Source organism: Herpailurus yagouaroundi, unplaced genomic scaffold, assembly GCF_014898765.1.
Source record: "Herpailurus yagouaroundi ecotype Mexico unplaced genomic scaffold, PumYag 220, whole genome shotgun sequence".
Classification (NCBI taxonomy): domain Eukaryota; kingdom Metazoa; phylum Chordata; class Mammalia; order Carnivora; family Felidae; genus Herpailurus; species Herpailurus yagouaroundi.
Window position 1 is genome coordinate 5847792 of NW_024412451.1, and position 27762 is coordinate 5875553.

At 50.2% G+C, this 27762-nt stretch overlaps 2 protein-coding genes across 6 annotated transcripts in view; both read right to left on the minus strand.

Moving 5' to 3' along the window:
• Nucleotides 1-1702: 1702 nt before the first annotated feature.
• On the minus strand, nt 1703-20005 carry LOC121018926 (zinc finger protein 883-like). Of its 4 annotated transcripts, none has more exons than XM_040457977.1 (5): nt 19842-20005; nt 11117-11218; nt 9639-9765; nt 7088-7189; nt 1703-3945 (listed from the first exon to the last, which is right to left on the minus strand). In XM_040457977.1, the coding sequence occupies exons 2-5, from the start codon at nt 11129-11131 to the stop codon at nt 2051-2053; spliced, it is 2139 nt and encodes a 712-aa protein (XP_040313911.1). In that variant the 5' UTR covers nt 11132-11218; nt 19842-20005; the 3' UTR covers nt 1703-2050. The 4 variants fall into 4 exon arrangements, with proteins under 4 accessions (XP_040313911.1, XP_040313908.1, XP_040313910.1 ...); XM_040457974.1 differs by having other exon boundaries at nt 11117-11309; XM_040457976.1 differs by lacking the exon at nt 19842-20005 and adding an exon at nt 15431-15530.
• Nucleotides 20006-21684: 1679 nt separating this feature from the next.
• Nucleotides 21685-27762, minus strand: part of IZUMO2 (IZUMO family member 2) — a 13834-nt gene continuing 7756 nt past the window's right edge. For both annotated transcript variants that reach the window (XM_040458160.1, XM_040458159.1), the window contains 2 exons: nt 23797-23923; nt 21685-21788 (listed from right to left, as the gene is read on the minus strand). In XM_040458160.1, coding sequence (XP_040314094.1) covers nt 21746-21788; nt 23797-23923 — 170 coding nt within the window. In that variant the 3' untranslated portion in view covers nt 21685-21745. The remainder of the gene's footprint in view (nt 21789-23796; nt 23924-27762) is intronic.

The following is a 27762-nucleotide window of genomic DNA, read 5'->3' on the forward strand; positions in this document are numbered from 1 at the left end:
TTCACTGGCTGGATAAACATACACTATGCAAATCCCCCAAATGTCTGGTGGTTAAGGATTATTTGATGACATGGGTAAATCATGATATTTGAAGATAGGGGCCTGTGATATAAAGTTGAATACATTAGAAGTATGCTAAGTGGCATATTCAGTATACCCCAGATTTATTTTAAGCATTTTATAATATTATAAAGTTTTTAAAGTAGCAGAAATGTATCCAAACAGTTAACAGTTATCTCTGGGGTGCACTGAACTTTGGGTGACATCTGGATTTTCCAGATCTTCTAAACTTTCTGTAGGAAGCATGTATTGGTTTTTATAGTAATAAACATTATTTTAAGAAGGAAATGTTATACATGCAATGTGCTCAATCCCAATAGAAGGACACAGCCTCGCTTCTGAGCCTGACTATGTGGGCTTGAATCCATACTCCCTGAGCTCATGGCTGTGAGGCTCTGGCTACTTCATCTCCCTGTGCCTCAGTGTCCTCACCCACAAAATGGGACGATCGAGCCCCGAACAGGTGGGACTGTTGGAAGAATGAGAACTCATAACATACCAAGGGCTTGGGACGGAAACTGGCACACAGTTAAGTTACCGAAAACACTAGCCATTTGATATGTTTGACATAGGAAAAAATTACGGATGATCAGTGCTGGTAAAAATGTAGTGGAAATGAGTGGAAATGTGGTCCCCATGCCCAGCTTGCCAGGTAGACAAGGTCCAGCTCACTTGGGAAGCAATCTGACAAAACGTTCCAGGAATCAGGAAAATGATTGGAATCTTGCTCCTGTTATTCCCATCCTGGGACTGCGACGTAGAGAAATAATCTTGGAGATGCTCATTATAACATCATTCATAACTGGGAAAAGTGGTGAACAACCTGTCAATCAGGGGCTTAGAACAAAGCCTACACAGGGGAATGGATTTGTAAATCATCTTACACCCACCAATGAAATATCATTAGCCCCAATAATGATGAGTACGAGGTGTCTGTAGTTACAAAGGACAATGTTCATGATATAATAAGGACAAATCAGAGGAGCCAACGTTGTTCCTACACTCTGATCACAATGAAATAACATTTAGTTTTAAATGACATTTGAGGGCGCCTGGCTGGCTCAGTCGGTCAGGTGTCCAGCTTTTGATCAGGTCATGATCTCGCGGTTCAAGGGGGTGTGAGCCCCGCGTCGGACTCTGTGTGCTGACAGCTCGGAGCCTGGAGCCTGCTTCGGATTCTGTGTCTCCTCTCTCTGCCCCTCCCCTGCTCACGCACGGGTACTCTCTCTCTCTCAAAAATAAACATCAAAGAAAAATAAAAATGGCTGTAAATATGTGAAACGTATTCAGTATTTAAGCCAACTGCGGATTTTGCCATGAGATTTGTAGCTTAAAGTTTCAAAGGAAACTAAAATCATCTAGTGTTTACGTTCAGCTGGCTATGTAGCTTGTACTTGAAAGGGTTTATCTTTCCAGCTGTGTTTTTTTTTTCCTTGAATTTTCAGGCTCCGATTTCATGAACGATCAGTAAATTTGAAAAGTTCAAAGAGACCTTATTAAAGATATCAGATGAAGGGGCGCCTAGGCGGCTCAGTTGGTTAAGCGTCCAACTTCAGCTCAGGTCATGATCTCGTGAGTTCGAGCCCCACGTGGGGCTCTGTGCTGACAGCTCAGAGCCCGGAGCCTGCTTCGGATTCTGTGTCTCCCTCTCTCTCTGCCCCGTCCCTGCTCACGCTCTCTCTCTCTCTCGTTCTCTCTCAAAAAGGTATACATTAAAAAAAAGCTATCAGATGAAGTTACATTCCATTACACCACCCTTTGGGGACACTGTAAGGCTAAGAAACAGGAGAGAGGCTGCGATTTTGGGGGGGGGCGCCAAAAACGATCAGAAGCTGTCCCAGCTGGTGACACCCGTGTCATCTTTTTGTAGGAAACAGAGAAACCAACTCTCACAATACGTGGTGTTAGGGTCCCTCTCTGGGAGGGAGGAGGTTCCCGATGATGAAGGCCGAACCGAACCCAGCAGCGGGACCACCAGTCGGCTCCCTTCTCAGGCTCTCTGGCCAGCAGGCACTCTCTGACAATCGGCAAGCTGTGTGCCCCAAGCCAAGGCTTTCTCCAAACCATCGCAGACGTAGGCGTCGTGCACGGTGTGGAGTCTCCGCTGTTCAGTCAGGCGTGGACTCCAGCTGAAGTCCTCCCCGCGTGCCTTACGCACGTGGCGACTGCCACCCGTGTGAACCTTCTGGTGTTGAATCAGGTGTGAAATCTGGGTATAGGTTTTCCCACAGCTGTTACACTCATAGGGCTTCTCCCCGGTGTGAATCCTCTGGTGCTGAATGAGGTGGATGCTCTGGTTGAAGGCTTTGCCGCATTCCTTACAGGCGTAGGGTTTCTCGCCAGTGTGAATCCTCTGGTGCTGAGTGAGGGATGAGTGGTGACCGAACGTTTTCCCACACTCTTCACACTTATAGGGCTTCTCGCCCGTGTGGATTTTCTGATGCTCGATAAGGTGGGTGCTGCGGCTGAAGGCTTTCCCGCACTCCCCGCACTCGTACGGTTTCTCTCCAGTGTGAATCCTCTGGTGTTGGATGAGGTGGGAAATCTGGGTGTAGGCCTTCCCGCACGCCCGGCACTCGTACGGCTTCTCCCCGGTGTGAATCCTCTGGTGGCGTGTCAGCGACGAGTTCTGGCTGAAGGTTTTCCCACAGTCGTTACATTTGTAGGGCTTCTCCCCGGTGTGAATCGTCTGGTGCTGGGTGAAGGACGAGGTGTGACTGAAAGCCTTCCCGCACTCGTCACATACGTAGGGTTTTTCTCCCACGTGAATGCTCTGGTGCCTCATGAGGTGGGAAATCTGCGTGTACGCCTTCCCACACTCGTGACACTCATAGGGCTTCTCGCCGGTGTGAATTCTCTGATGCTGAGTCAGGGAGGAGCTGTGGCCGAAGGCTTTGCCACACGCGTGACACTCATAGGGCTTCTCGCCGGTGTGGACGCGCTGATGCTGGGACAGGGACGAGCTGTGGCTGAAGGTTTTCCCGCACTCGTTACATTTGTAGGGTTTCTCTCCGGTGTGGATGGTCTGGTGCTGGGTCAACGAGGAAGTGTGACAGAAGGCCTTGCCACACTCACCGCATTTGTAGGGCTTCTCCCCCGTGTGGGTTTTCTGGTGGCGGGTGAGGTGGGACACCTGCGAGTAGAACTTCCCGCACTGGTTGCATTTGTAGGGTTTCTCCCCCGTGTGGCAGCGCTGGTGTTTGATGAGGGAGGAGCTCTGGGTGAAGGCCTTCCCGCACTCCTTGCATCTGTAGGGTCTCTCGCCCGTGTGGATCCTCTGGTGCTCGGTAAGCGAGGAGCTCTGGGTGAAGGTCTTGCCGCATTCGCCGCACGCGTACGGCTTCTCTCCCGTGTGAATGACGTGGTGCTGGATGAAATAGGAGCTGTTGCTGAAGGCCTTCCCGCAATCCTCACACTTGTAGGGTTTCTCTCCGGTGTGAATTCTCTGGTGCAGGATGTAGTCTGAGTGGTAAACGAAGGCCTTCCCGCATTCCGCGCAGCTGAATGGCTTCCTCTCTACCAACGTCCTTTGGCGTTTCAGGCTCTTTCTCGGCCCGTCCCTCTGCCGGGCTCTCTCCCCGCCCGGCCCTCTTTGCTTCCGGACGCGGGCGGAGGCCCGCCTGAGGCTTCGCCCGAGCTCGTGACCGCCGAGGCCTCTCTCCCCACAGACGGCTTCCTTGGGAGTAGCCGACAAGCACCTCAAATGCCTCTCCTGCCTTCCCCGGTCCTCCGACCGGAGGCCACACGCCCGGGATCCCCCCAGTCTGGCATCTCCCAGCGCTGCCCTTAAACCGCCCCCCGTCTTTCCCCCTGCGGAAGCGGCCTCTGCAGAAATGCTCTTTTTTACAAGCGTCTCCTGAGTCGGTGCAGACCTCGTCTCCAAGTCTGAAAGAAACAGAAAATGTGAATATTGCCCACGTCGGGACACAGGAAGCTGATTACACGGCACCGGCGCTGGAGACTTTAGAAGACGAGTTTCAGGGACGCCTGGGTGGCTCGGGTGGTGAAACATCTGACTTTGCCTCAGGTCATGATCTCACGGTCCGTGAGTTCGAGCCCCGCGTCGGACTCTGTGCTGACAGCTCGGAGCCTGGAGCCTGTTTCGGATTCTGTGTCTCCCTCTCCCTCTATCCCTCCCCTGCTGGCACCCTGTCTCTCTCTCTCTCTCTCTCTCTCAATAACAAATAAACAGAAAACAATTAACAAAAATGAAAGACAAGTTTCACGGTTTACGTTGCTGTTTCAAAAGACATGACACAGATTCTTGTCGTGGCCTCGAGATACAAAAAGGACTGAGTTGTATAGGTGTATCTACGTGTACACGTGCGTATGCATGTGCATGGTGGACTGGAGGGTTTTCCATTTATCATATTTGCTTTTCGATGTGATAAAACACATACAACATAGAACATGACATCTCAGTCGTTTCTAGGTGTACCGTTTAGTTGCATATATACATTCACGCTGTGGTGCAACCAGCCTCGCCATCCATCTCCAGAACTTTCTCATCTTCCCAAACTGAAACACTATACCCATTAAACACTAACTCCTGTTCCCCCTTCCCCAGCCCCTGGCAAACACCATTCCACTCTGGCTCTACGAATCTGCCCACTCTAGGCACCTCATGTAAGTGGAATCATATGATGTGTATCCTTTTGTGTCCGGTTTATTCATGTTTTTATTATATACTTTTGTAATTAAAAAATACAGTCAAGCTTTTGGGGTAACATGTTAAAAGCAGGGGCACCTGGACGGTTCAGTCGGTTAAGCATCCGACTCTTGATTTCAGCTCACATCGCGATCCCAGGGTCATGGGATCGAGCCCTCCATGATGAACGTGGAGCCTGCTTAAGATCTCTCTCTCTCTCTCTCTCTCTCTCTCTCTCTCTCTCTCTCTCTCTCCCCTGCTTGCACTCTCTCAAAATAAAATAATATAATATAAAATATAAAATAAAATAAAACATGATAAATAATTTTTTGAGAAGTAAGCATGATTATGGGGAGATTTCCATTTCCTGCTTTATTCCTTCCTTAGATTTTCAAAGTTGCTGAGATGAACACAAATAACTTTAATTTGATCAAAAGATACCAATAAATATTCAATGTATGTGAGGCTTTTATAGCCCAACCTCGCAATTTGGAGACAGGGGAGTGTAGAGGAGAGATGATAAGCAGGAAGTAAAGCCATATGGAATCTGCTGAAGGGGATTGATTTTTTTTTTTTTCAACATTTATTTATTTTTGGGACAGAGAGAGACAGAGCATGAACGGGGGAGGGGCAGAGAGAGAGGGAGACACAGAATCGGAAACAGGCTCAGGCTCTGAGCCATCAGCCCAGAGCCTGACGCGGGGATCGAACTCACGGACCGCGAGATCGTGACCTGGCTGAAGTCGGACGCTTAACCGACTGTGCCACCCAGGCGCCCCGAGGGATTGATTTTTTGATGCTAGCAGATTTGTTCATGGGATACCTCTTTAATGCAGTTTTTTAAAATTTTTTCAAGTTTATTTATTTTGAGAGGAAAAGAGAGAGTATGTGTGCGTGAGTGGGGGAGGGGCACAGATAGAATCCCAAAAAGGCTCCGCGCTGCCGGCACAGAGCTTGGTGTGGGGCTCAATCCCACGGACTTCAAGATCACGACCTGAGCTGAGATCGAGTCAGATGCTTTAACCAACTGACCCAGGTGCCCCCATGAGCTACCTATTAATTGTACAGTTGTTACTTACTTGCTAACCACAGTGCTGGGGGTACAGGCCTCTGTGCTGAATGAGACATCTGACCCTTGCCCTCAGAGAGGGGGAGGGGCAGGCTTGCACTTAGACATTTTGGACATACCCTCCTCGTCTCCATAGCATCCCTGCCCTTGAAGAAACACTATTCCCCTTTCCATGCGGTCTTGGTGGGGCTGTTAATCACAGTCTCCCCCACCCCCACTTAGAGTTGGCATGAGACCCAGGCTCACCAATCCGAATACCTGAGTGCCCACCCAGGAGTGCCTGGGTGACTCAGTGAGCTAAGCATCCGACTCTTGGTTTCAGCTCCGGTCATGATCTCACGGTTCATGAGTTTGAGCCCCGCATTGGACTCTGCACTGCAGGTGCGAAGCCTGCTTGGGATTCTCTCTCCTTCTCTCTCTCTCTCTCAATCTCTCTGCCCCTCCCCCACTCACACTCACACATGCGCCTGTGCTCTCTCTCTCAAAATAAACAAACTTAAAAAATATATATTGATTAAAAAAAAAAAACAAACGACGTTCAGACAGGGACAAACAAGTGCTTCAGCGGGGTCAGGACGTGGGGTACAGCCACGGTGGACCGGGATGAGACGTGAGGCCAGAGATACCACAGGCCGGGCCACACGGGGCCTCCAGTTTTGGGCCTGAGGGGCTACGACTTGCTCTCAGGGGTACTAGGGAGCTACGGGGTGGCTGTGCGCAGGGGAGTGGGATCAGCTCTGGGTGCAGGCAGACCCCTCTGGAGCTGTGTGGGATGCGCTGGAGGGCATAAGCCTGAGGGTGGAGGCCGGGGGGAGGCTGTGGTGAGGGGCAGGGGGGCAACCCCACCCACGACACGGTAGACGGAGACAGAAACAAAGACGCTTCAACCCTCATGGAGTCTGTGGGCCAGTGGCGGCAAAAACCCGGCTTCCTGTTGCCCAGCGCATCAGGCCGGGTCCCACTTCTGGGTCTTTATACAGATGCTCCCCAATAAACAATCACCAATAATCATCGTAGCCTGTTCTGACCAGGGGTTACCGTGAGCCAGGCGCTGGGCTACACTTTACGTGTTAATCCGTTTATCCTTTCCAACCCTGGGTACTATTATTCACCCCACTGTGCAGGTGAGGAAACTGAGGCACAGGGGGGCTAAATGACTTGCCAGAAAGTCAGTCACAGAGCCAGGAAGTGGTGTGGCTGGGATTCAAACCCTGCGCCCACGATCATGGCGTGTGCTGCCTCACTCCTGTCACTGATCACGACAGACAGGGGAGGAAGACGGCTTACACCTGCTGGACATCCTCACCCACCTGGACAGGCCATTTGCCAGCCTTCTCTCTTCTCCATACTGGGCTCCACCCCTCGCTCCAGACGGGAGATCACGTCGGGTTTGAACCCTGGAGGCCCTGCCCCTAGAAAAGACACAAGATTTGGCCAGTTATAGGGAGGCCTCAGGGCTGGGTCCCAGGCCCTGGGTGTGCCGGGGAGATGCATACATTGGGTGCTTACTGATTAGAGGTTCTACTGGTCAATGCAAGACTCATTTGTTGAGCGCCTACTACATTCCAGAAAGAGCCTGAGCCCTGGCATCACTGTTTAAGGCTCTGGCTCTGTGTTGTTCAAGTTCGATGTGAAATATGCACCACATTTTGAAGACTTATTATGGAGAAAGATGTAAAACATCTCATTAGTAATTCGTGTATTGGTGATGATTGCCACACATACCAAAATGTTCATATTTTGGACAGATTGGGTGCAATGAACCATATCACTGAAATTAATCTCATCAGTTTCTTTTTACTTTCTTCATGCCGCGATGTTTAAGCTCACTGATTTCTCTCTTCCTATAGGGGGCTGAACAGTGTTCCCCCCAAACTTTGTCCACAGAAACCTCAGAATGTGACCTTACTTGGCAAATCGGGGCTTTGAGGATGTAATTCGTTCAGACGAGGTCCTGCGGGAGTAGGTCGGGTCTTAGGGGATGATGCACAGACACCCTTGGGCAGGGGAAAGGTCATGTGAAGATAGAGGCCAAGATCAGGGTGATGGGGATACAAGGCGAGGAACAGCAAGAGTCACCCGGGACCTCCGGAAGCTGCATCCAGGAAGGACTCCGCCCTGGAGCCTTCAGAAGGAGCAGGACCCTGCCTCTGCCTGGATTTTGCACGTCTGGCTTCTGAACCGTAAGGGAACGAATTTCTTCCGTATTAAGCCACCAGGTCTGCAGTGATCTGTTACACAGCTGTGGGAAACAAACACATCTCCCTACTGACCGTTCCCAGGAGTGGACAAGCTCCCGCCTGAGAAGGCGAGCCTTCCTCCCACTGGAGAAGTGAGGAAGGGAGAGAACGGATGGAGATGAGATCGAGGAGGCCGGCAGGGGCCAGGCCACACGAGGGTCTGAAGCCGCTGAAGGCAGGGCCCAGGACTGGTGGGCGACTGTCCCTGAGATGGGAGGGTGGGCAGACGAGGAGGGGGTCTGTGGGGACGTCGTGAGCTCAGGGGAGGCCACTAGCTGCATCAAGTTGGAGCTCAGGGGACAGACCAATGGGACGTCGTTCTGTACACACGAGTTGTGCAGAAAAGGCTCACACGGCAGGCTGCCTGCCCTTTCTGGAAAGCCCTGCTCACAAGGCTACCCTTGGCTGGCGTTTGGGAAGCTGGATTTCAAGAGGGTTCCCAGTAGTTCCTGATCGACAGGAGAGGCTCCCGGCGCCTCAGCCGTTTGTGCAAACACTGTGGCTTCTGCCCGACACCCGCTTTTCCTTCGGGGAGTCGGGAGCTTGGTCCGTGCCAGGCGGAGGCTGCTGACATGACCAGACCTCAGCGAAACCCTGGGCGCTGACCGGGTCTCTAACGAGTGTCCCCGGTGGACGACACCTCACACGTGTTGACACATCTTGTTGTGACTCAACGGGGAGGGGACTCTGCCCTGGTTGCTGCTAGACTTCGCCCCATGTGCCTTATCCCTTTGCTGCCCGTGCTCTGGAATCTTGGCTGTGAGCACAGCTACATGTGAGGCCTGTGGGTCCTCCGAGAGAACCACCCGAACTTGGGGGCTCTCCTGGGGCCCCGACACAGGTGCTTAAGCGAGTTCTTGGTGACTTTGTCCAGGGAACGTGTGTAAGTGAGGACGGCTGAGGAAGCGGCCTTCAAACCACCATTGCTTCCAGGGAAAAGGCAAGACAGAAGGACCAGAAAAAGAAACTGAGGGGAGAAGGAGGCGGACAGAAAGACCACTGAGGAGGCCAGAGAAGGGCCAGGGGGTGAGGATAAGGCCAGGTCAGGGCTGGACTGCAGGGATGGAGGGGGGGCGATGAGCAAATTGTTGGGGGGCAGAGAGGACGTGGTGGGCTGCTGGGGAGGGGGGTGGGCGGAGTGAGGACGGTCTGGGCTGGGGGATGGGGGGGCCCAGAGGATTGGAGCAGGTCTGTGTGCAGACGCTGAGCTCAGGGTAACAAATGTGAGAGGGACTCGGGCACAGGAGGCGGGTGGGCCGACAGTGTAGGGCCAGGAAGACACATTTGGGGGACAGCATTTACGTGCTTTGGAAAGATTCTAAGATGCAGCCCGATAAACATCCAAGGAGCACTTGGAGTCCGAGATTCTGGAACAGGCATTCCAGGAAAGCGTGAGAAGAAGGTGGGGGCACAGGCTGAAGATTGTGCAGGACAGGTAGAAGACTCGGGGCCCTTGGGGACACTGGGACTCTAGGAGAAGCCAGTGGAGAGAGAGAGGGACAGCCAGAGCCCAGCCAGGAGGCACCAATTAGAGGAACAGAGAGGGAACCACATGACCTCAGCAAATGCCCCCAGTGGGTGGGCACAAAGGAGATGAAGGCAGATGGGGGCAGGGCCTCACCCAGTGAGAGAAGGTTCTGGTAGTTCTCCAACATCACGTCCCGATACAGCTCCCTCTGGCCAGGACCCAGCCAGCCCCACTCCTCCAGGGTGAAGTCCACAGCCACATCCTTGAAGGTCACTGATTCCTGCAAAGGCCAATTTTACAGGGTGGAGAGACCCATCCTTCTAGAACTCTGGGGCTGGAGAGGTCATGGGCCAAGGGCCTACCACTGCTGGTGGCTGAGACAGTTGGAACATTCTAGGCTGGAACATACTGACTCAACTGATTTGAGACGACTGAGTAAAGATGGCCTACAGAGGGTCACCTGGGTGGCTCAGTCGGTTAAGCGTCCGACTTTGGCTCAGGCCATGACTCACACCTCGTGAGTGCGAGCCCCGCGTCGGGCTCTGTGCTGACAGCTCAGAGCCTGGAGCGTGCTTCGAATTCTGTGTCTCCCTCTCTCTCTGTCCCTCCTCCACTCATGCTCTGTTACTCTCTCAAAAATAAACATTAAAAAAAAATTTTTTTTAATTAAAAAAAAAAAAAATGGCCTACAGAAATGCAGAAAGTCTAAGGCAGCTGCTAGCCCAAAGGCACCTTGGAAGAAGACAGACAAAAGCTCCTTTTCTGCGTGACTCTTTACTGCCATCTGTTGGAAAGCTGTTACAATATGCCAATTATTTTAATATATGACAGTTGACTGCCATCTGCGTGAAAATTACCATAAGGGGCACCTGGGTGGCTCAGTCGGTTAAGCGGCCAACTCTTGATTTCATCTCAGGTCACGATCTCCCGGTTTGTGAGTGCGAGCCCTGCATGGAACTCTGTGCTGACAGCCCAGGGCCTGCTTGGGAGTCTCGCTCCCTCTCTCTCTGCCCCTCCCCACTTGCTTTCTCTCTCTCTTTCTCAAAAAAAAAAAAAAAAAAAAAATAATAATAATAATGATAAACACTAATAATAATAAACAAATAAATAAATAAACTGGAAAAAAATTGCCACAATATACCAGTGTGTGAGGTGTGAGATGTGAATCCCGCCACCGAGATGAGGCACCCTTGTGCAGTGTGTAACCTGCATACCTGTATGTGACAACCCTAAGAAACGCTTTTTTTTTTTTTTTAAACTCTCAAGCCATTGTGTACAAGAGCGATTCCTGAGTGGCACTCCATCCCAGACTCAAGCCGGGATCCCAATTCCCATCACCAACTCCAAGGATAAGGCTTGGGGGTGAAGCAAAACCATCCACTGCCCTCTTCATCTGGCAACCCAAAGGCTCCCGGGCTTTAGATGACCGATTTTTAGACTGTGTCCCAGCTCAGGGCATCCTGCCCCCAGGCCCTCTCCTCCCCGCACCTCCCAGCCCCAGAGTCCCTCCCACACTCGCCCCTTCCCCACGATTAGGAGGGGCAGAAGCTCTTCGGGCCACAGGCAGAGATGAGTATGGCTCTCTGAGGGGGCCGTAAAATCATCTTGGGGAAGAGGAAACCCAGACTCACCTGGTCCTCAGCCATCAGGGTACCGGTGGCCACTGCTGGGTCCTGGGCATGTGCCTCCAGGAGAAAGGACCAGGTCTCAGTCCGCAGGGCTGGAGGAGGAGACTGGAGCAGAGAGGGGGTCAGTTGTGGCTCAGACAGACAGACACTCTCCCAAAGATGCCTCATGACAGTGGGGGCCCTGGTCTCCTAAGAGCTGGAGCAAAGGTCAGGACAGGCTGCCTGAGGCTCCCATTCCATACCAGCAACCACTAGCAAACAGGGGGTTCAGCTCCCTGCACTACTTCTCAAAGAAGTAGCTAGAGGGGCACCTGGGTGGCTCAGTCGGTTGAGCGTCCAACTTCGGCTCAGGTCACGAACTCACCGTTCGTGAGTTCGAGCCCCTCGTCAGGTTCTGTGCTGACAGCTCAGAGCCCGGAGCCTGCTTCGGATTCTGTCTCCCCATCTCTCTCTGCCCCTGCCCAGCTCATACTCTGTGTCTCTCTCTCTCAAAAATAAATAAAATATTTTTTAAAATTAAAAAAAAAAAAAAAAAGAAGAAGTGGCTCGACTTATCCCCAGATGAGGAAATAGAGGCACAAGAGGTCAAGGCCCTTGCTCAAGATCGTAGAGGTGTCGAGTGTCAGAGCGGGATTCAGACCCAGAAGTCTGGCTGCAGAGGTCAAGCCCCCTTTTGATCCTGACTCTTTCTCTTACAGTAAAATACACGTAACACACCCTGTACCATTTTAACTACTCTAAATTCTACAATTCAGTGGCATTTAGTATGTTCTCCATGTTGTGTAACATCACTACTATCTGGTTCCAGAACATTTTCATCATCACCCTAAGAGGAAACCGTGCACCGTTAATCAGTGACTCCCAAATCTCCCTGTTCTGTGCTGCCACTCCAAGGTCAGCCCCAGACAACCACTCATCTTTCTGTCATAATGCATTTGCCCATTCTGGACATTTCATAGACATGGAATCGTGTAATATGTGGCCCTTTGTGTCTGGCTTCTTTCGTTTTTTACTTAAAAAAAAATTTTTTTCATGTTTATTTTTGAAAGAGAGAGAAAGAGAGGGCACGAGTGGGGGAGGGGCAGAGAGGGAGACACAGAATCCCAAGGAGGTTCCAGGCTCCAAGCTGTCAGCACACAGCCCGACGCGGGGCTTGAACCCACGAACCTCGAGATCATGACCTGAGCCGAAGTCGGACACTCAACCGACTGAGCCACCCAGGCGCCCCTGGCTTCTTTCATTTAGCCTGTGTTCAGGGTTCATCCATGTTGTACCACGTGATAGGGCTCATTCCTTTTTATGGCCGAGTAGTATTCCATTATATACGGATCTGCCATTTTTTGGAAAGCTGCTACTATCTGTCTTATCAATCCCGCATGAGGATCCTGATCTCCTGCTGAAGATGTTGTTTAAAGAGGGGCGCCTGAGTGGCTCAGTCGGTTAAGCATCCAACTCTTGGTTTCGGCTCAGGTCATGATCTCTCGGTTTGTGAGATCAAGCCCCATATCTGGCTCTGTACTGAGCGTGGAGCCTGCTTGGGATCTCTCTCACTCATTCTCTCTCTCTCTCTCTCTCTCTCTCTCTCTCTCAAAACTGCTGAAATAAAGTTTAAAAATCCCCAGGGCACCTGGGTGGCTCAGTCGGTTAAGTGTCCGACTCTTGGTTCTGGCTCCAGTCACGATCTCATGGCTTTGCGGGTTCAGGCCCCATGTTGGGCTCCACGCTGACATTGAGGGGGGACTTGCTTTGGATTCCCTTTCCCTCTCTCTCTGCCCCTCCCCCACTTGTGCGCACCTGCTCTCTCTCTCTCTCAAAAATTAAAATGAAATTAAGATTATAAAGCTTCAAACTGATACAGCCACTCTGGAAAATAGTATGGAGTTTCCTCAAAAAACTAAAAATAGAACTACCCTACGACCCAGCAATTGCACTACTAGGCATTTATCCAAGAGATACATACAGCTGTGCTGTTTCGAAGGGACACGTGCACCCCCATGTTTATAGCAGCACCATCAACAATAGCCAAAGTATGGAAAGAGCCCTAATGTCCATCGATGGATGAATGGATAAAGATGTGGTATATATATACAATGGAGTATTACTCGGCAATCAAAAAGAATGAAATCTTGCCATTTGCAACTGGAGGGTATTATGCTAAGTGAAATTAGTCAGAGAAAGAGAAAAATCATATGACTTCACTCATATGAGGACTTTAAGAGACAAAACAGATGAACACAGGGAAGGGAAACAAAAATAATATAAAAACAGGGAGGGGGACAAAACAGAAGAGACTCATAAATCTGGAGAACAAACTGAGGGTTGCTGGAGGGGGTGTGGGAGGGGGGATGGGCTAAATGGGTAAGGGGCACTAAGGAATCTACTCCTGAAATCATTGTTGCGCTAGATGCTAACTGATTTCTATGTAAATTAAAAAAAAAATTTTTTTTTAAGATTATAAAGCTTAAAAATCCCTCCCCCCAAAAATATCTCTGCCAAAGACAAGTTGGTGTTCAGACTATGGTCACCTCCACTCATTCATCAAATACGCTCTGGGACTCATGTGAGGGTGACATACTCATCGGAGGACAGAACGATGGGTGACGTGCGGCTCTGCCCTAAAGGGGCTCCTTGCCCGGTGGGGGAGGCAGGCCTGGACATAGACCAGGTGGTGAGCTGAATGGTGGCCCTAAAAAGATATCTTGTAGGATGGACCCGTGATGTGATTAAGTTAAGCACCTTTAGATAGGCAGATTATCCTGGATCATCCGGGTTGGGTCCTAGGTGCAATCCTAAGTGTCCTGATAAGAGGGAGACAGAGGGATATTTGACTCAGAGGAGAAGGCCACGTGAGGCAAGTCAAGAGAAGCAGAGTCAGAGAGAGAAGACGCTCTCCCTCCAGCTTTGAAGCCGGAGGAAGAGGCCTCACCTAACGAACGCGGAAGCCTCTAGAGGCTGGAAAAGGCAAGGAAACGGATTGTCCGCTAGAGCCTTCAGAGGGAGCACCACTCTGACCCCCTGAACTGTAAGAGAACAGATCTGTGTTGTTGGAAGCCACCAAATTCGTGGTAAATTGTTAGGGCAGCAACGGGCAACTGATACAGTCTAGAAACAAAAAGACTCAATCTCATGTGTTTCCAGGCAAACGCCTCACTACACCCGGTGACACAGGGGCGCACGCAGCTCAGGCTGAAACCAGTAGGTGAAATCCTGATTCGGAACAGAGTCTTACAGGCTCTCCCGTATCTCCTCACAAGTCAATAATTACAAAAAAGAAAGGGCTCCTGGGTGGCCCGACCAGTTAAGCCTCCAATTCTTGATTTCGCCTCAAGTCATGATCTCACAGTTTGTGGGATCGAGCCCCTCGTCTGGCTCTGTGTGGACAGCATGGAGCCTGCTTGGGATTCTCTCTCTCCCTCTCTCAAAAATAAATAAGGTATTCCTGCCTAAGGTATTCCTGCCAAACCGAAATCTAATCACAAGGAAACACTGAGCAAAGCCAAACTAAAAGACATTCCAGAAGAACCTGGCCCATAATCCTCAGCATTGCACAGATCATCAAGACCAAAGAAAGACTGAAAAACTAACTGTTCTAGAGACCTACTACCTAACGCGGTGTGTGATATGGGATTTTCTTTTGCCATCGAGTACGTTATTGGGACAATTAGCAGCATCGGAAGGTCTGTGGATTAGCTAATAGTTTGTACCGATGTTACTGTCCTGATGAGATCACGGTGCTGCGGTTTTGGAAGAAAATGGCCTTGTTTCTAGAAAAAACAAACAAACAAAACCAAAACACAGACTCCTGAGGAAGGGGGCTGTGCAGAGACACAAAGAGAGGGGGGCTGAATGGGGGTTGGGGTGGGGGGCAGGGAGATCAGAAAGTGATGAGAGACCCAGATAACACGCTCAGGATAAGGAGGACAGAAGCGGAGGGCGTGACTGTGCGGAGCACGCGGAGGCTTTCGGGTCAGACATCCCAGGGTGTGATCCCAGGCCGACCCCTGGGACCTGGGAGAAGCCGCAGAGTCTGTTTCTTGACCTGCAGAGTGAGGAAACGTATAGGATCCCTTCGGGGAGCCCGCGCTCGCCTGACTTCAGGCAAACAGCAGGCGCCCAATTCCTACGCGCTGAGATCCTCCAAGCGGCGCGGGGGGCAGAGGCGCCCGGGGGCGCCCTCCAGAGTGATAGGAGGGGGCGGGACGCCGCCCACAGCGCCCACCCAGGCACGACTAGGACCCGCCTCTGAGTGCCCGCCAGCCTGCCTGGCACAGCCCGCACCCACCAGCTCAGACTCCGGGCCACCAGGTCGGGACTCACCTGTGCGCCCCCGTGGGTGGCGCTGGACGGCCAGGCCTTTACCCTCCCTCTGGCGGGCCGCGGAATGCGCCTGCGCGGTTGCGGTCTCGGAACTATTTAAACCTTGGGTCTTTAAACGCGGCTTCGCAGTTGGACTACATTTCCCAGGAACCTCTGCGGGTTCACCCTCCTCCAGACCTAAGGTCTCTACGGGCGGGGGAATGCTGGGAAATGGAGGCTGGAAGTACGATGCAGGGCCGGGGGGAACCCGGTACTGAGAAGTATCTGGCTGTACTGACACCGTCAGTAATATTCTCATTTTAGCTAGAGTCTTTTAACTGCCCTCCACAGGAGGTGACGTCAAAGTCCATTTAACCCATTTAACCCAAGTTTCCCCTGTAGCTGAAGTCCACAGGACACGTGGAAGTTCACCCCATCTAAACTGATGGTGAATGAATTGAGTCTGTCACTGAATTACGCAATATCCCTGGGCATCCGCTCCCTGTTTGCCTCAGTGTCACCTGTCACCTAATACCTCTATAAGAAATAGACCCCTACGGTGGGAGCTGGAAGATGTGTGTCCAGGAATGCAAGGATGGTTCGATATTGGGCTATTATATAATTTGCTAATTGATATACAATGTAATATATAATCATGGATATGAAAGAGGTTTTGAGAATGTTCAGTAGTCATCCATTTCTACATAAACTTAATATATTTAAGAATGGGCCCATCTTGAACAGTAATGACAAAAATCTTAAGGAGTTACTTGTCTCTCCCTTGTTTTTAATTATATACATATAATCAAAACCCAAAATCAGGCGTAATGCTAAAACACCAAAAGCTTCCCCGTGAAAGTCAGAACAAACTGTCCGTCCAAAGAGAACAAACCATCCAGCATTACCACTTTTGGAAAAACTATCGGTGCAGTTAGACAAGAGAAAGAAAGGGTATATAATTGGAATGGAGAAGTCTGGAATTTCACCCTTCTTTGAATATGATATGATTGCTATTTTGGAAATCAGAGAATCTATTGAAATGTTATGATAAACCATAAAATAATTAAGTAAAATTACTGGGTACAAACTTAATCAATAAAAACCAATAGGTTGGGGCGCCTGGGTGGCTCAGTCGGTTGAGCGCCTGACTTTGGCTCAGGTCATGATCTCGCAGTCTGTGAGATCGAGCCCCGCATCAGGCTCTGTGTTGACAGTTCAGAGCCTGGAGCCTCCTTTGGATTCTGTGTCTCCTTCTTTCTCTGCCCCCACCCCTCCACTCTCTGTCTGTCTCTCTCCCTCAAAAATAAATAAACATTTTTAAAAAACACAATAGTTTTTCTCTTTTCAAACAAGAATGATGAAAACTCTAATGGAAAAAAAGGGGGGGTGGGTATTTGGATTTTAGTGCCAATAAAATTTGCCTGATAGATTTTAATCTCTTTGTGATCTGGGGAAGTTCTCTTGCACTCTCTGCACCTAGGTTTTCTTTGCTATAATCCCTCATTAGGATAATGTGTGGCAAATAGCTCTTCCTCAAAGCCTTTTCCCTACTTTCTGTGCACACAGCTAGACTACATTTCCCATATGCCCTTGCAGTCGGGGTGGTCACGTGACTAAGTTCTGGCTAATGAAATGAGAGAAGAGACACGTATGCCATGCCCAGACCTCCCACTTGTTACCTTCCCCAGTCTTTCTTCTTCTGCTGAAGTCTTATGTGAAGATGGGAGGAGCCTAGGTCCCTGAATTGTCACTTGGAGGGGGCCATCTCCAATCAGAACCAACTAATAAAAAGTTATTTTCAGTTATATAGACTCAGGGCAGTGATTAAATAAAGGTATATCCCGCCTATGAAATGTTGTCAAGCCTGAAATAATTATGATGACTGCACGGTAACGTGGGGCGACACTTGCAAATGAAGGTTAAAAGAAGAAAAATCTCAAAGTTATAGATCCTTCATGTTTGTAAAGATGTAAAATATATGTGTACACATGAGTAAAAGTTAGATGAACCATGGGCAAAACGGAAGAATAGCTGTCACTTACTGACAACAGGCAGTGAGTTTTATTAGCTTATTTAACTCATACAACCACCCCGTGAAGATGTGTCAAACAGCCCCAGAGAGACCTTTGCAGCCCCAACACTCAAAGACCCAACGAGTGACAGAGAGTCCAGTGAAGCCCCTCTTCTTACTGCCAGACTCCTCAGTTCTGCTGCCCTCTCCCTGCCCATGAACTTGGTCCCGGCTCAAGCCTTGTGCTCACATCCTAAAACTTCACTGCGGTCTCATCCCAATCCTCCTGGCCCCCCAGTGTCTCCCCTCCAGGCTCGTTCACACACAGCCCCCAGAATGGTCTTTCTGCACCCAGAGCAGACCCAGCCCTTCCTCCGCCCTCTGTATCTGAAGTTACGTGAGCCTGGAGTCTGCCTTGCTTTGCTTCATGACATTCTATCTTAGCTCAGACAGCCATCACAAAATACCATAGACTGAATGACTTAACAGAAATTTATGGTTTTTCCTTGGTACAGGAGCATGTGGAGAGAGAGCTCTGGTGTCTCGTCCTCTTTTTACATGGACATTAGCCCTACTTCTGTCCTTAACTAGCTCTGGGCCTTGTATGGGTTACTTGAATCCTCCCTGTAGGTATCCTTGTCTCTAAAGTGGGGGAGCAATGCCTCCTTCACTGGGTGGTCATGCAAGTTAAATGAGCTCAATGACATATGTCACTTTCATCTGCATTTCATTGGCTGATGCAAGTAGCACGGTTGCAATGGAGTTCATATAGCAATCCCAGGGAAGGGTCCTGATTGGTCCTTCTTGGATCTTGGGCCCACCCCTTGGACCAATCACTATTGCTAGGATTAGGATACAGGATAAAGACATGGTTACGGGTAGTTAGGACCTAGTGTAATAATATGTGTGCTTGATGGGAGATAGCCCAGGGCAACGTATGAACACAGAGGAGGGCCTTCAACCCAGTCTGGACAATCACGGAGGACTTTTGGAGGAGGTCTCAACTTGGCTGTAACTTGGAAGACAAGAACTAATGGGCGAAGAGACATAAATGTGACCAATGAAGGCAGAGAATGAGGTGGGTTGTTCCAAGCAAAGGGAACACAGCGAACAGAAGCCTAGAGGGGAGAAAGAGATATAAGGAGCTCTTTGTGGCTGGCATGCAAGGGTGGGATGTGGGAGTGTGCTATAATTGAATGCTTGTGTCCCCCCAAATTCGTATATTGAACCCTAACCCTCAATTGATTTTACTTAGAGGTAGGGCATTTGGGGAAGTAATTAAGATCAAATGAGGTCAAAAGGGTAGGGCCTTGGTCCAATAGGATTTGATGTTGTATAGAAGTCAATCAGCACAGTGCTTTGCAGGTAGTAAGGGATCAATTACTCTAGGACCCCGGGGCAAGGGACACACAGCATAATGGTTAACCCCACGTATTCGTTGTGTAACACTGAAAGTCATCAACCTCTCTATACCTCCGTTCCCCTATTGTATATGGGGAGATAATAATTACCTTAATAAATAAATGAGATTTGAATCGGTTGATATAAGTAAAGCCATTGAAACAGAATGTTACAGGGACGCCTGGGTGGTTCATTCTGTTAAATGTTGGACTCTTTATTTCAGCTAAGGGCATGATTTCACAGTTCGTGGGTTTGACCCCTGCATCAGGCTCTGCACTGACAACACGGAGCCTGCTTGGGATTCTTTCTCTCTCGCCGCCCCCCCCCCCCCCGTCCTTCCCCCTCCCGTTTGCTCTGTCTCTCTCTCAAAAATAAATAGGGGGGCCCGGGTGGCTCCTTGGTGAAGCGTCTGGCTCAGGTCATGACCTCGCGTTTCTTGAGTTTGAGCCCTGCATCAGGCTCTGTGCTGACTCTGCCCAGCCTGCTTTGGATCCTCCGTCTCCCTCTCTCTCTGCCCCTCCCCTGCTCTCACTCTCTCTCTTAAAAATAAACATAAACAAACAAACACTTAAAAACCAGTATGTTACAGACACCACCACCTTCATGTTTGCCATCAATATTATCAACATTAAATATTATCTTTAAAAGGTATTAATACCTTTTAAAAGGTCCGACCTCTTGACCTTTGTGTGCGCTGTTCCCTCTGTCAGGAACGTTCTTTCTATCTCTCTTGGAAAACGGCGGATACCTGCAACAAGCTGTTACAGCCATTCCTATGGGAACGTTTCCCCTCTCCCCACCCAGCCCGACGGGAGCTCGCAACTCTGCTCGCTCCAGGGATTCCACAGGACCGTCCCAGTAAACCTAGCGCTGATATTATAATAATTTGTGCTGTTATCATTTGATAACTGTCTCTCCCGCCCCAGACTGTGCTCTCCTGGAGCATTCATCACACTATAATTTCTGCACAATTTAATTATCCGTTTATTGTGCACTGTTGCGAGGAAGGTAAGGGAGTACCTGGATTTGTAGAGTGAACAACACTGCCAACTTAAGACTCCCCGGCTAGAGCCTTCGCCGGAGTGCGCTTGGGTCAGGACACCAGCTTACGAAATGAACGCGAGGTCGAGTATCTTTGACTTCTCTGCTGTAGCCCTGCTCCCCCAGCCACCCCCTCCGCCAGGGCGCTTGGTGAGGGTGACGTCATGCGTGCCCGGAGCGACGTCACCAAGGCGACCAGGATCCGTTGCCTTAGGAGAAGTGCGCCTGCGCCGGCGGGGGGGGGCGGGGAGAGGGAGAGGAGGCCGGAAACTACCATTTCCAGAATCCTTTGGGTTGGAGCTTCTGCTCCACCTCTCCCAAACGTCCCCATTCCAAGCGCTCTCTACTGAGCATGTGCCAAAATTGGTATCTTGGCAACGGATTGCTGGAGTCCGGCTCTTTAAAAGCACACTCTCCTACCTTTTACTGTAGTGGATTGGTAGTATCTATGGCAACGGATGTGGTTGTGGGGGCGGAGAGGATTCTGGGAAATGTGGTTCATTAGAGTCCCACGAGCTAGTTCTACACTTAAAACTTCGTTCGCCAATCTCTAGCATAAAAATATAAGCAACACTCAGCCCCCCATGTTTCCCTGTCACCTCATAATGGTAACAAAACGTGTCTTGGGTTGGGATTCAGTTTCTGAAAAAATTAGTTGCCCACACTGCTTATGGAGTGATTTCACCTTATAAAAAATCTATCTGGGTTCTCTTGAAAACTCGGAAGATCTGGGGCACCTAGGTGGTTCAGCCGGTTAAGCCTCCAACTCTTGATTTCCGCTCAGGTCATGAGATCCGCTGAAGCTTCGTGAGATTGAGCCCCATGTTGGGCTGTGCGCCTGACAGCATGGAGCCTGCCTGGGATTCTCTCTCTCTCCTCTCTCTCTCTCTCTCTCTCTCTCTCTCTCTGACCCTCCTCTGCTCGCTTGCTCTCTCAAAATAAATACTAAAAAAAAAAAAAAAGAAAAAGAAAGAAAGAAAGAAAGAAAGAAAGACCTCTGAAGATCTGAAAACACTGAGCTGTTATTTCACAGCAGCCACAATGGAATGGAGCTGAGCACTTTTCTATCCTCTATGAATGTGACCTGCCGTGTTAACTTTATCTTCCTCGACCCAAACAATATTTGGGGTTCCAATCCCAGAACCTGAGGAAAGCCACCAAGCTCTTTTCCCTGGCATGTAAAGGCCCTCAGTGTACGGATCAATATAGTTTTTGCTTCCTCCTCTTCCCCCTCAACACTATTCTCCTCATTTACTCAACATATATTTACTGAGAGCCTGCTCTGGGCCAAGCATTGTGCTGGGCACTGAAGCTTCAACTGGCCTTTCTTATCAACCCCTATCCCTCCCACCAAACACCCTCATTATCCAAATCCTGAATGAGATAGCAATAGTTTTCCTAGTAAGTTCAGAAACATAAGGACACTATATTATCCAAATGTCTTTGCTTCCTACTTTGGTTAGCAAAAGCAAGAGTTCAGACAGCAAAAGATTTACATGAAAATTGATCTGAATCTATTCAGGGACACAGAGGGTGAAAACTGAACAGTTCAGATAGGGAGCGGAACCTGTATTCTCTATATTGACCACGGCTGTTCTTTTGCCAGACCATCCTTGAGGGTCCCACTAGGACGCATTCCTCCCCAGAGTAGGAATGGTTGTCTTTTGAAGTCCTCATCATGGGCCGCCCATGCCTCTCGAAGGTCCAAATCACTCCTGCTTTGATGTAGGGTAATTGGTACCTACAGATGAGTGAGACCTGGCCCCAACCCTTGGGGAGCACCCAGTTGGTGAGTCCTCCAGAAACGGACAGAGACGTTAAGGAATTTGCCATAGACTTTATTAAACTTCTTTTCCTTTCCCCTTACAAACTCCCAAGCCGCCCTACTGCAGGAGGAGTTTTCGGTTTTGCCTGTAAGTAACAGCCCTGGTCAGAGAGAAAAAGTCTGGAGGTTACAAACAGAACTTCAGGTCCCTCCAGGTCAACCGTCCCCCACCCCAAAACTTCCCTCCAATCATCAGCCTTATTTGGTGACATCATGGGTATCTGGGCGGATTTCTAGGGTTCTCAGCCAATCAGTGTTGGTACAGGAGGAGGGAGGAGAGAAAATTTGGGACAGGAGGTGAGGGTAAAATGTGGAAACAGAAAGAGTGGGCAAGACCAGAGGAGACTCTGAGAAACACAGACACAGGGCGAGACTCACAGAGAAGGGAAAGACAGAAGACAACGAGGAAGAGACAGAAGCAGGTGCGCCGAGTTGAAGTGTGTCCCCACGCAAGATATACCCAAAACCTAATCCCCACGACCTCCAAATGTGACCCCATTTGAAAATAGGGTCTTTGGGGCGCCTGGGTGGCTCAGTCGGTTAAGCGTCCGACTTCAGCTCACATCACGATCTCACAGTCCGTGAGTTCGAGCCCCGCGTTGGGCTCTGGGCTGATGGCTCAGAGCCTGGAACCTGCTTCGGATTCTGTGTCTCCCTCTCTCTCTGCCCCTCCCCCGTTCATGCTCTATCTCTCTCTGTCTCAAAAATAAATAAACGTTAAAAAAATTAAAAAAAAAAAGAAAATAGGGTCTTTGTGGATGTAATTAAATTAAGGTAAAATGAGGTCATTCTGGATTTAGGCTGGACCCTCCATTCATTCAAAGACTGGTTGTCCTCACAGGAGAAGGGGAGGGCGACACAGAAGGAGAGGCCAAAGCCATCTGAAGATGGGGGGGGGGGGGTGTGTGGAGGGAAGCCAAGGAATTACCAAGGATGCCAGAGGGGTGAGACAAAACTTGGGCAAGAGGCTGGGGCTGGGGGGGGGGGGTGGCGGAGAAACAAGATTCAAGGCAGAATGGGAAATCCAGAGATGTGAAAAGGAAACACAGAGCAAGACAGAAATGAAGACTGAGTGAAGACAGCGGGAGAGGTTCAAACCTGGGGGAAGGGGAGAGAGAGGTGGGGAAGGGGCTGGAGAAAGAGAGGGGAGATGGGAGGGGAAGGGAGGTGGCAACAGTGAGGGAGATTTAAGGAAGCCCGAGAGAGCTGACAGGGCGACAGTCTGCAAGGCAGATGGGATGGGAGCCAGAGACCCAGAGACAGGGAGAGACATTCATAGACAGAGGCAGAAAGAGACTGAGAGGCACAGATTCAACGTGGGGGGCCCGGGGTGGAGAAAACCACGTGGGAGAGGCAGAGAGAGGGAGGGAGGGAGAAGGGGACACGGAACAAGGTCACGGTGAGAGCTGACACTCATGGCTTAACTCTCCTCGCCAGGTGCTGGGGAGACGAGGGGGAGGGGCAGGAGGGGGAGGCAGAGACTGACAGAAAAGGTGCCGGAGAGAAGAGGAGAGGGGCTGGGGGGGGGGGGGGCGACAGGAAGGCCAAGGTGAGGGAGTCGCTCAGAAGGGCAGAGAGGAGGGCGAGGGCCTCTTCTCCCCTGGGCCCACGGGCTCAGTGCTTGGAGCCTCTGGAAATGTAACCACTTTGCAAGGCAGGAGAAAACAAATTAACACAACAATAAGTATAAAGAATATATAACAACGAATTCAGCTCGGATGACACCTGTCTTCATACCAGCACATTCACAGAATACAATGTTTAATACACACACACACACACACACACACACACACACACACACGTATATATATAATATATATATCAGGTCATGATCTCACAGTTCGTCGGTTCGAGCCCCCAACTGTGCTGACAGCGCAGAGCCTGGAGCCTGCTTCACGTTCTGTGTCTCCCTCTCTCTGGGCCCCTCCCCCGCTCGTGCTTTGTCTCTTTCTCTCTCTCTCAAAAATAAAAGAAAACGTTAAAAAAATAATAAAGTGAGCGCACAGGGGACTCCCAAATGACAGAGGGACTGAGCCAGGGCAGCGCCGTTTTTGAGGGGCCCAGTGGGGCATTTGGAGGCCTCAGGAGAAGGCCGGGATGACTTACGAAGCCACGATGACGCCAAAGGCAAGGACAGCCAGGAACACGGAGATGGTGGCCCCAAACAGCACCTGCTGCTGCTGGTATCCACTCCCCTTCTCATACTGCAGGCTCATGCGGGGCTGCCTGTCAACTGGTGGGTGGGGTGGGGAGACAACCTTGACTTCCAAGTCATCGCCCTTCCTTGGCCTTGCACCTACACGCACCTGCCTCCCCGGCAACCTGAGCCTCCCTCTCCCTCCTCCCTCCCCATCCCCTGCCCTCTCCCGGGGTCCGACGCCAAGGCACCCATTCCTCAAATTCTGTGCCCAGGCGCCGTCCTAGGTGCTCTGGATACTGCCGCGCACCCCACCAGTATACATCCCTGCCCTCACGGCACCGACTGTCTATACGGCACATCACAGGGACCGCCGAGAGTCTAGCGCTAAGACAGTCGTCTGCATCTTAGCTGGGGACCCTGAAGATCCTTGGGAGTCCCATTCTGCATCTTTCAATTGTCCCTCCCACCCCACCCCCCCGCCTTTCATTCTGCCAGCAGAGCTTCTTGGCCTCACCTTCGGAGTGGATCCAGAGTCTGATCCACCTCCGGGGCTCCCGACCTGGTCCAGCCCCCATCAAAGCGCCTCTCCTGGTTCCCGCTTCTCCTCACCCTACAGTTCCCCACATGGCCCCCAGAGGGCGCCCATTAACACCTAAGCCCTCTCACTTCCCTCTTCCCTCAGAGCTTTCCCTGAGGTCGCCTCTCGTTCAGAATAAAAGCCCAAGTCGTCACCATGGTCCACCAGACAATCTGGTCACCATGGGACTAGCTAGCTACTACCCCCATCTTCACTCGTTAGCTTCCTTCTTGTTGTTCAACCACGTTGCTCAACCAGGATCATTGCACCTGCTGTTCCCTCCCTCATTCACACTGTTCCTTACTCCCTCACTTCCTCTACATCTCAAACACCACTTCTTCAGAGAGGTCCTGCCACTTGCACCCTCCAAAGAAGCATCCCCCCACCCCACGCCCCACCCCCCAGGCACTTTCTATCAAATGGTTCTGTTTTCATTAGGGCACATTTGCTATCTGAAATTAATCCATTTATCCCTTCATATAATTGTCTAGCAGTGGCTCTCAGCTGGGGACAATTTTGTGCCCCAGGGGACATTTGGAAATGTATGGAGACTGGAAATGATTGTTAGGACTTTGGTGGGGCGGCAGGGGGGGTGTACTATTGGCATCTGGCTGGGGAAAGACTAAGGGTGCTGTTGAACATCCTACATCCACAGGACAGCCCTTATGACAAAGAATTTTCTAGCTCCAACTGTGTGTAGTGCCAAGGCTGAGAAACCCTAGTTAACCCTTCACCCCATTAAAATGTGGGCAATACGAGACACTTGTCTCTGTTCTGCTGATCCTCGGTTTGGGGGCATTACAGGGTACTGGTAATATCTGTTGTAGTTAACCACCATTCTAAAGAAGCAAATGGACAAATCCCTTCTTTCCAAATGGTCAGTGTCATGGGGCGGGGGGGTGGGTGGGGATTGACAAGAGAAACTCTTCTAAATTAAAAAAAAGAAGAAGTGGGGGGGGGCATCTGGGTGTCTCAGTCGGATAACATCCAACTTGGGCTCAGGACATGATCTCAACAGTACGTGAGTTCGAGCCCTGCATCGGGCTCTGTGCCGACAGCTAGGCGCCTGGAGCCTGCTTTGGATTCTGAGTCTCCCTCTCTCTCTTTCTGCCCCCCCCCCAAAAATAATATATAAACATTTGTAAAAAATAAAATAAAATAAAATAAAATAAAATAAAATAAAATAAAATAGGGGCCCCCGGGTGGCTTAGTCGGTTAAGCGGCTGACTTCAGCTCAGGTCATGATCTCGTGGTTCATGGGTTCAAGCCCCGCATCGGGCTCTGTGCTGACGGCTCAGAGCCTGGAGCCTGTTTCGGATTCTGTGTGTGTCTCTCTCTCTCTGACCCTCCCCTGTTCATGCTCTGTCTCTCTCTGTCTCAAAAAATCAATAAAAGTTAAAAAAAATTTTTTTAAAAAGAAGTGGAAAAAAACTGTAATTGAACAGTATGAGAAGTCCTTTCATTGGGTCCTGGTTGGAAATAATTAGCTGTGAAAGATATTCTGGGAACAATTAGGGAGGTTGCAAAAGGGACCCAGAGTCACTTGATATTTAACAATTGTTGCTAGGTGTTTTGGGTATGAGAATGGCATTGTAGTTTCATAGGAAACGTCCTTATTTTTTAGAGGTGCACACTATGGGTGAAATCTCACAATGCTTGAATACTTTCAAAATGCCATGGCAGCGGGGCACCTGGCTGGCTCAGTTGGCAGAGCATGTGACTCTTGATCTTGGGGACATGAGTTTGAGCCCCACGTTGGGCATAGAGATTATGTTTTTAAAAATACCACAGCTATAAATAAAGTGAAACAAATATAGAGGAATGTCCATCGTCAACATAATTTGATAGGAAGTGCTCCTTTAGAGGGTGTGATCAGGGAGTCCTGTTTGAGGTGGTGAACTTGGAGACTTTATTGAAATGAGGGAGTAAGAGGAATAGTGTGACAGAGAGGGAACAGCATGTGAAAAGTTCCAGCATGATTATTCAAGCTTGATGGGTATATAGGGGCTCACTGTACTATTCTCTCTGCCAGAAAGATACATTTAAAAAATCTCTGAATGATGGGGCGCCTGGGTGGCGCAGTCGGTTAAGCGTCCGACTTCAGCCAGGTCACGATCTCGCGGTCCGTGAGTTCGAGCCCCGCGTCGGGCTCTGGGCTGATGGCTCAGAGCCTGGAGCCTGTTTCTGATTCTGTGTCTCCCTCTCTCTCTGCCCCTCCCCCGTTCATGCTCTGTCTCTCTCTGTCCCAAAAATAAATAAACTTTGAAAAAAAAAAAATCTCTGAATGAATGAATGAGTGAGTGAGTGAATTCAGCAGATCCTCTGGACTCCCCAGGTATGGCACTGGCTAAGAATGTTTTTCTAGAATGCCATCTGGCAGTAGAGACATTTTTTTTTTTAATGTTTATTTTTGAGACAGAGCATGAATGGGGGAGGAGCAGACAGAGAGAGGGACACACAGAATCCGAAGCTGGCTCCAGGCTCTGAGCTATCAGCACAGAGCCCGACGCGGGGCTCGAACTCACGGACCGCGAGATCGTGACTTGAGCCGAAGTCGGACGCTTAACCGACTGAGCCACCCAGGTGCCCCGAGACATTTTAAAGTTACAGGTGTCTGACTGGCCCAGTCAGTGGAGCATATGACTCTTGATCTCAGGTTGTGAGTTCAGGCCCCACGTTGGGTGTAGAGATTACTCAAAAAAATATTTTAAAAGTCGTTTAAGAAAAGAATAAATAAAGATAAAGTTACAGTGGGGTCTTCCTTATTTCACAGTGGGGGAACGCAAATTTCGGAATGTGGAAGCGACATCTGGGCCACTGTAAGCAGGTGGTGAGTGCAGGACTGAAGGCTCCCTGTGGGAGAACTCAAAACCCATTATCTGCGGGGTCACGGCTGTCTTCACCTCTCATGCATCCCTGTCTCCCCCACCCCCCAGGAGCTTACCAAAACAGTACTTTTTTTGGATACAGCTGGGACTGATCTTCTGGCAATGTAAACAGTCCAAGACTTCCTCTTTTAGCAAGTCTGGGCAGGAGGGAAGGGAGAAGTAGGGTGAGGGCAGGTATCAGAGGAATGGCAAAGAGCAGGAAGGCAGAGGGGAAAGAGGGCATGACATCCCTTGGCTCTCCTGGATTTGGAGGGTCCACGTGCAGCCAAGCAAGCTGAGCACAATGCACCGATTCGCATTAAAAATAAATTTTACAGGGGCGCCTGGGTGGCGCAGTCGGTTAAGCGTCCGACTTCAGCCAGGTCACGATCTCGCGGTCCGTGGGTTCGAGCCCCGCGTCAGGCTCTGGGCTGATGGCTCGGAGCCTGGAGCCTGTTTCCGATTCTGTGTCTCCCTCTCTCTCTGCC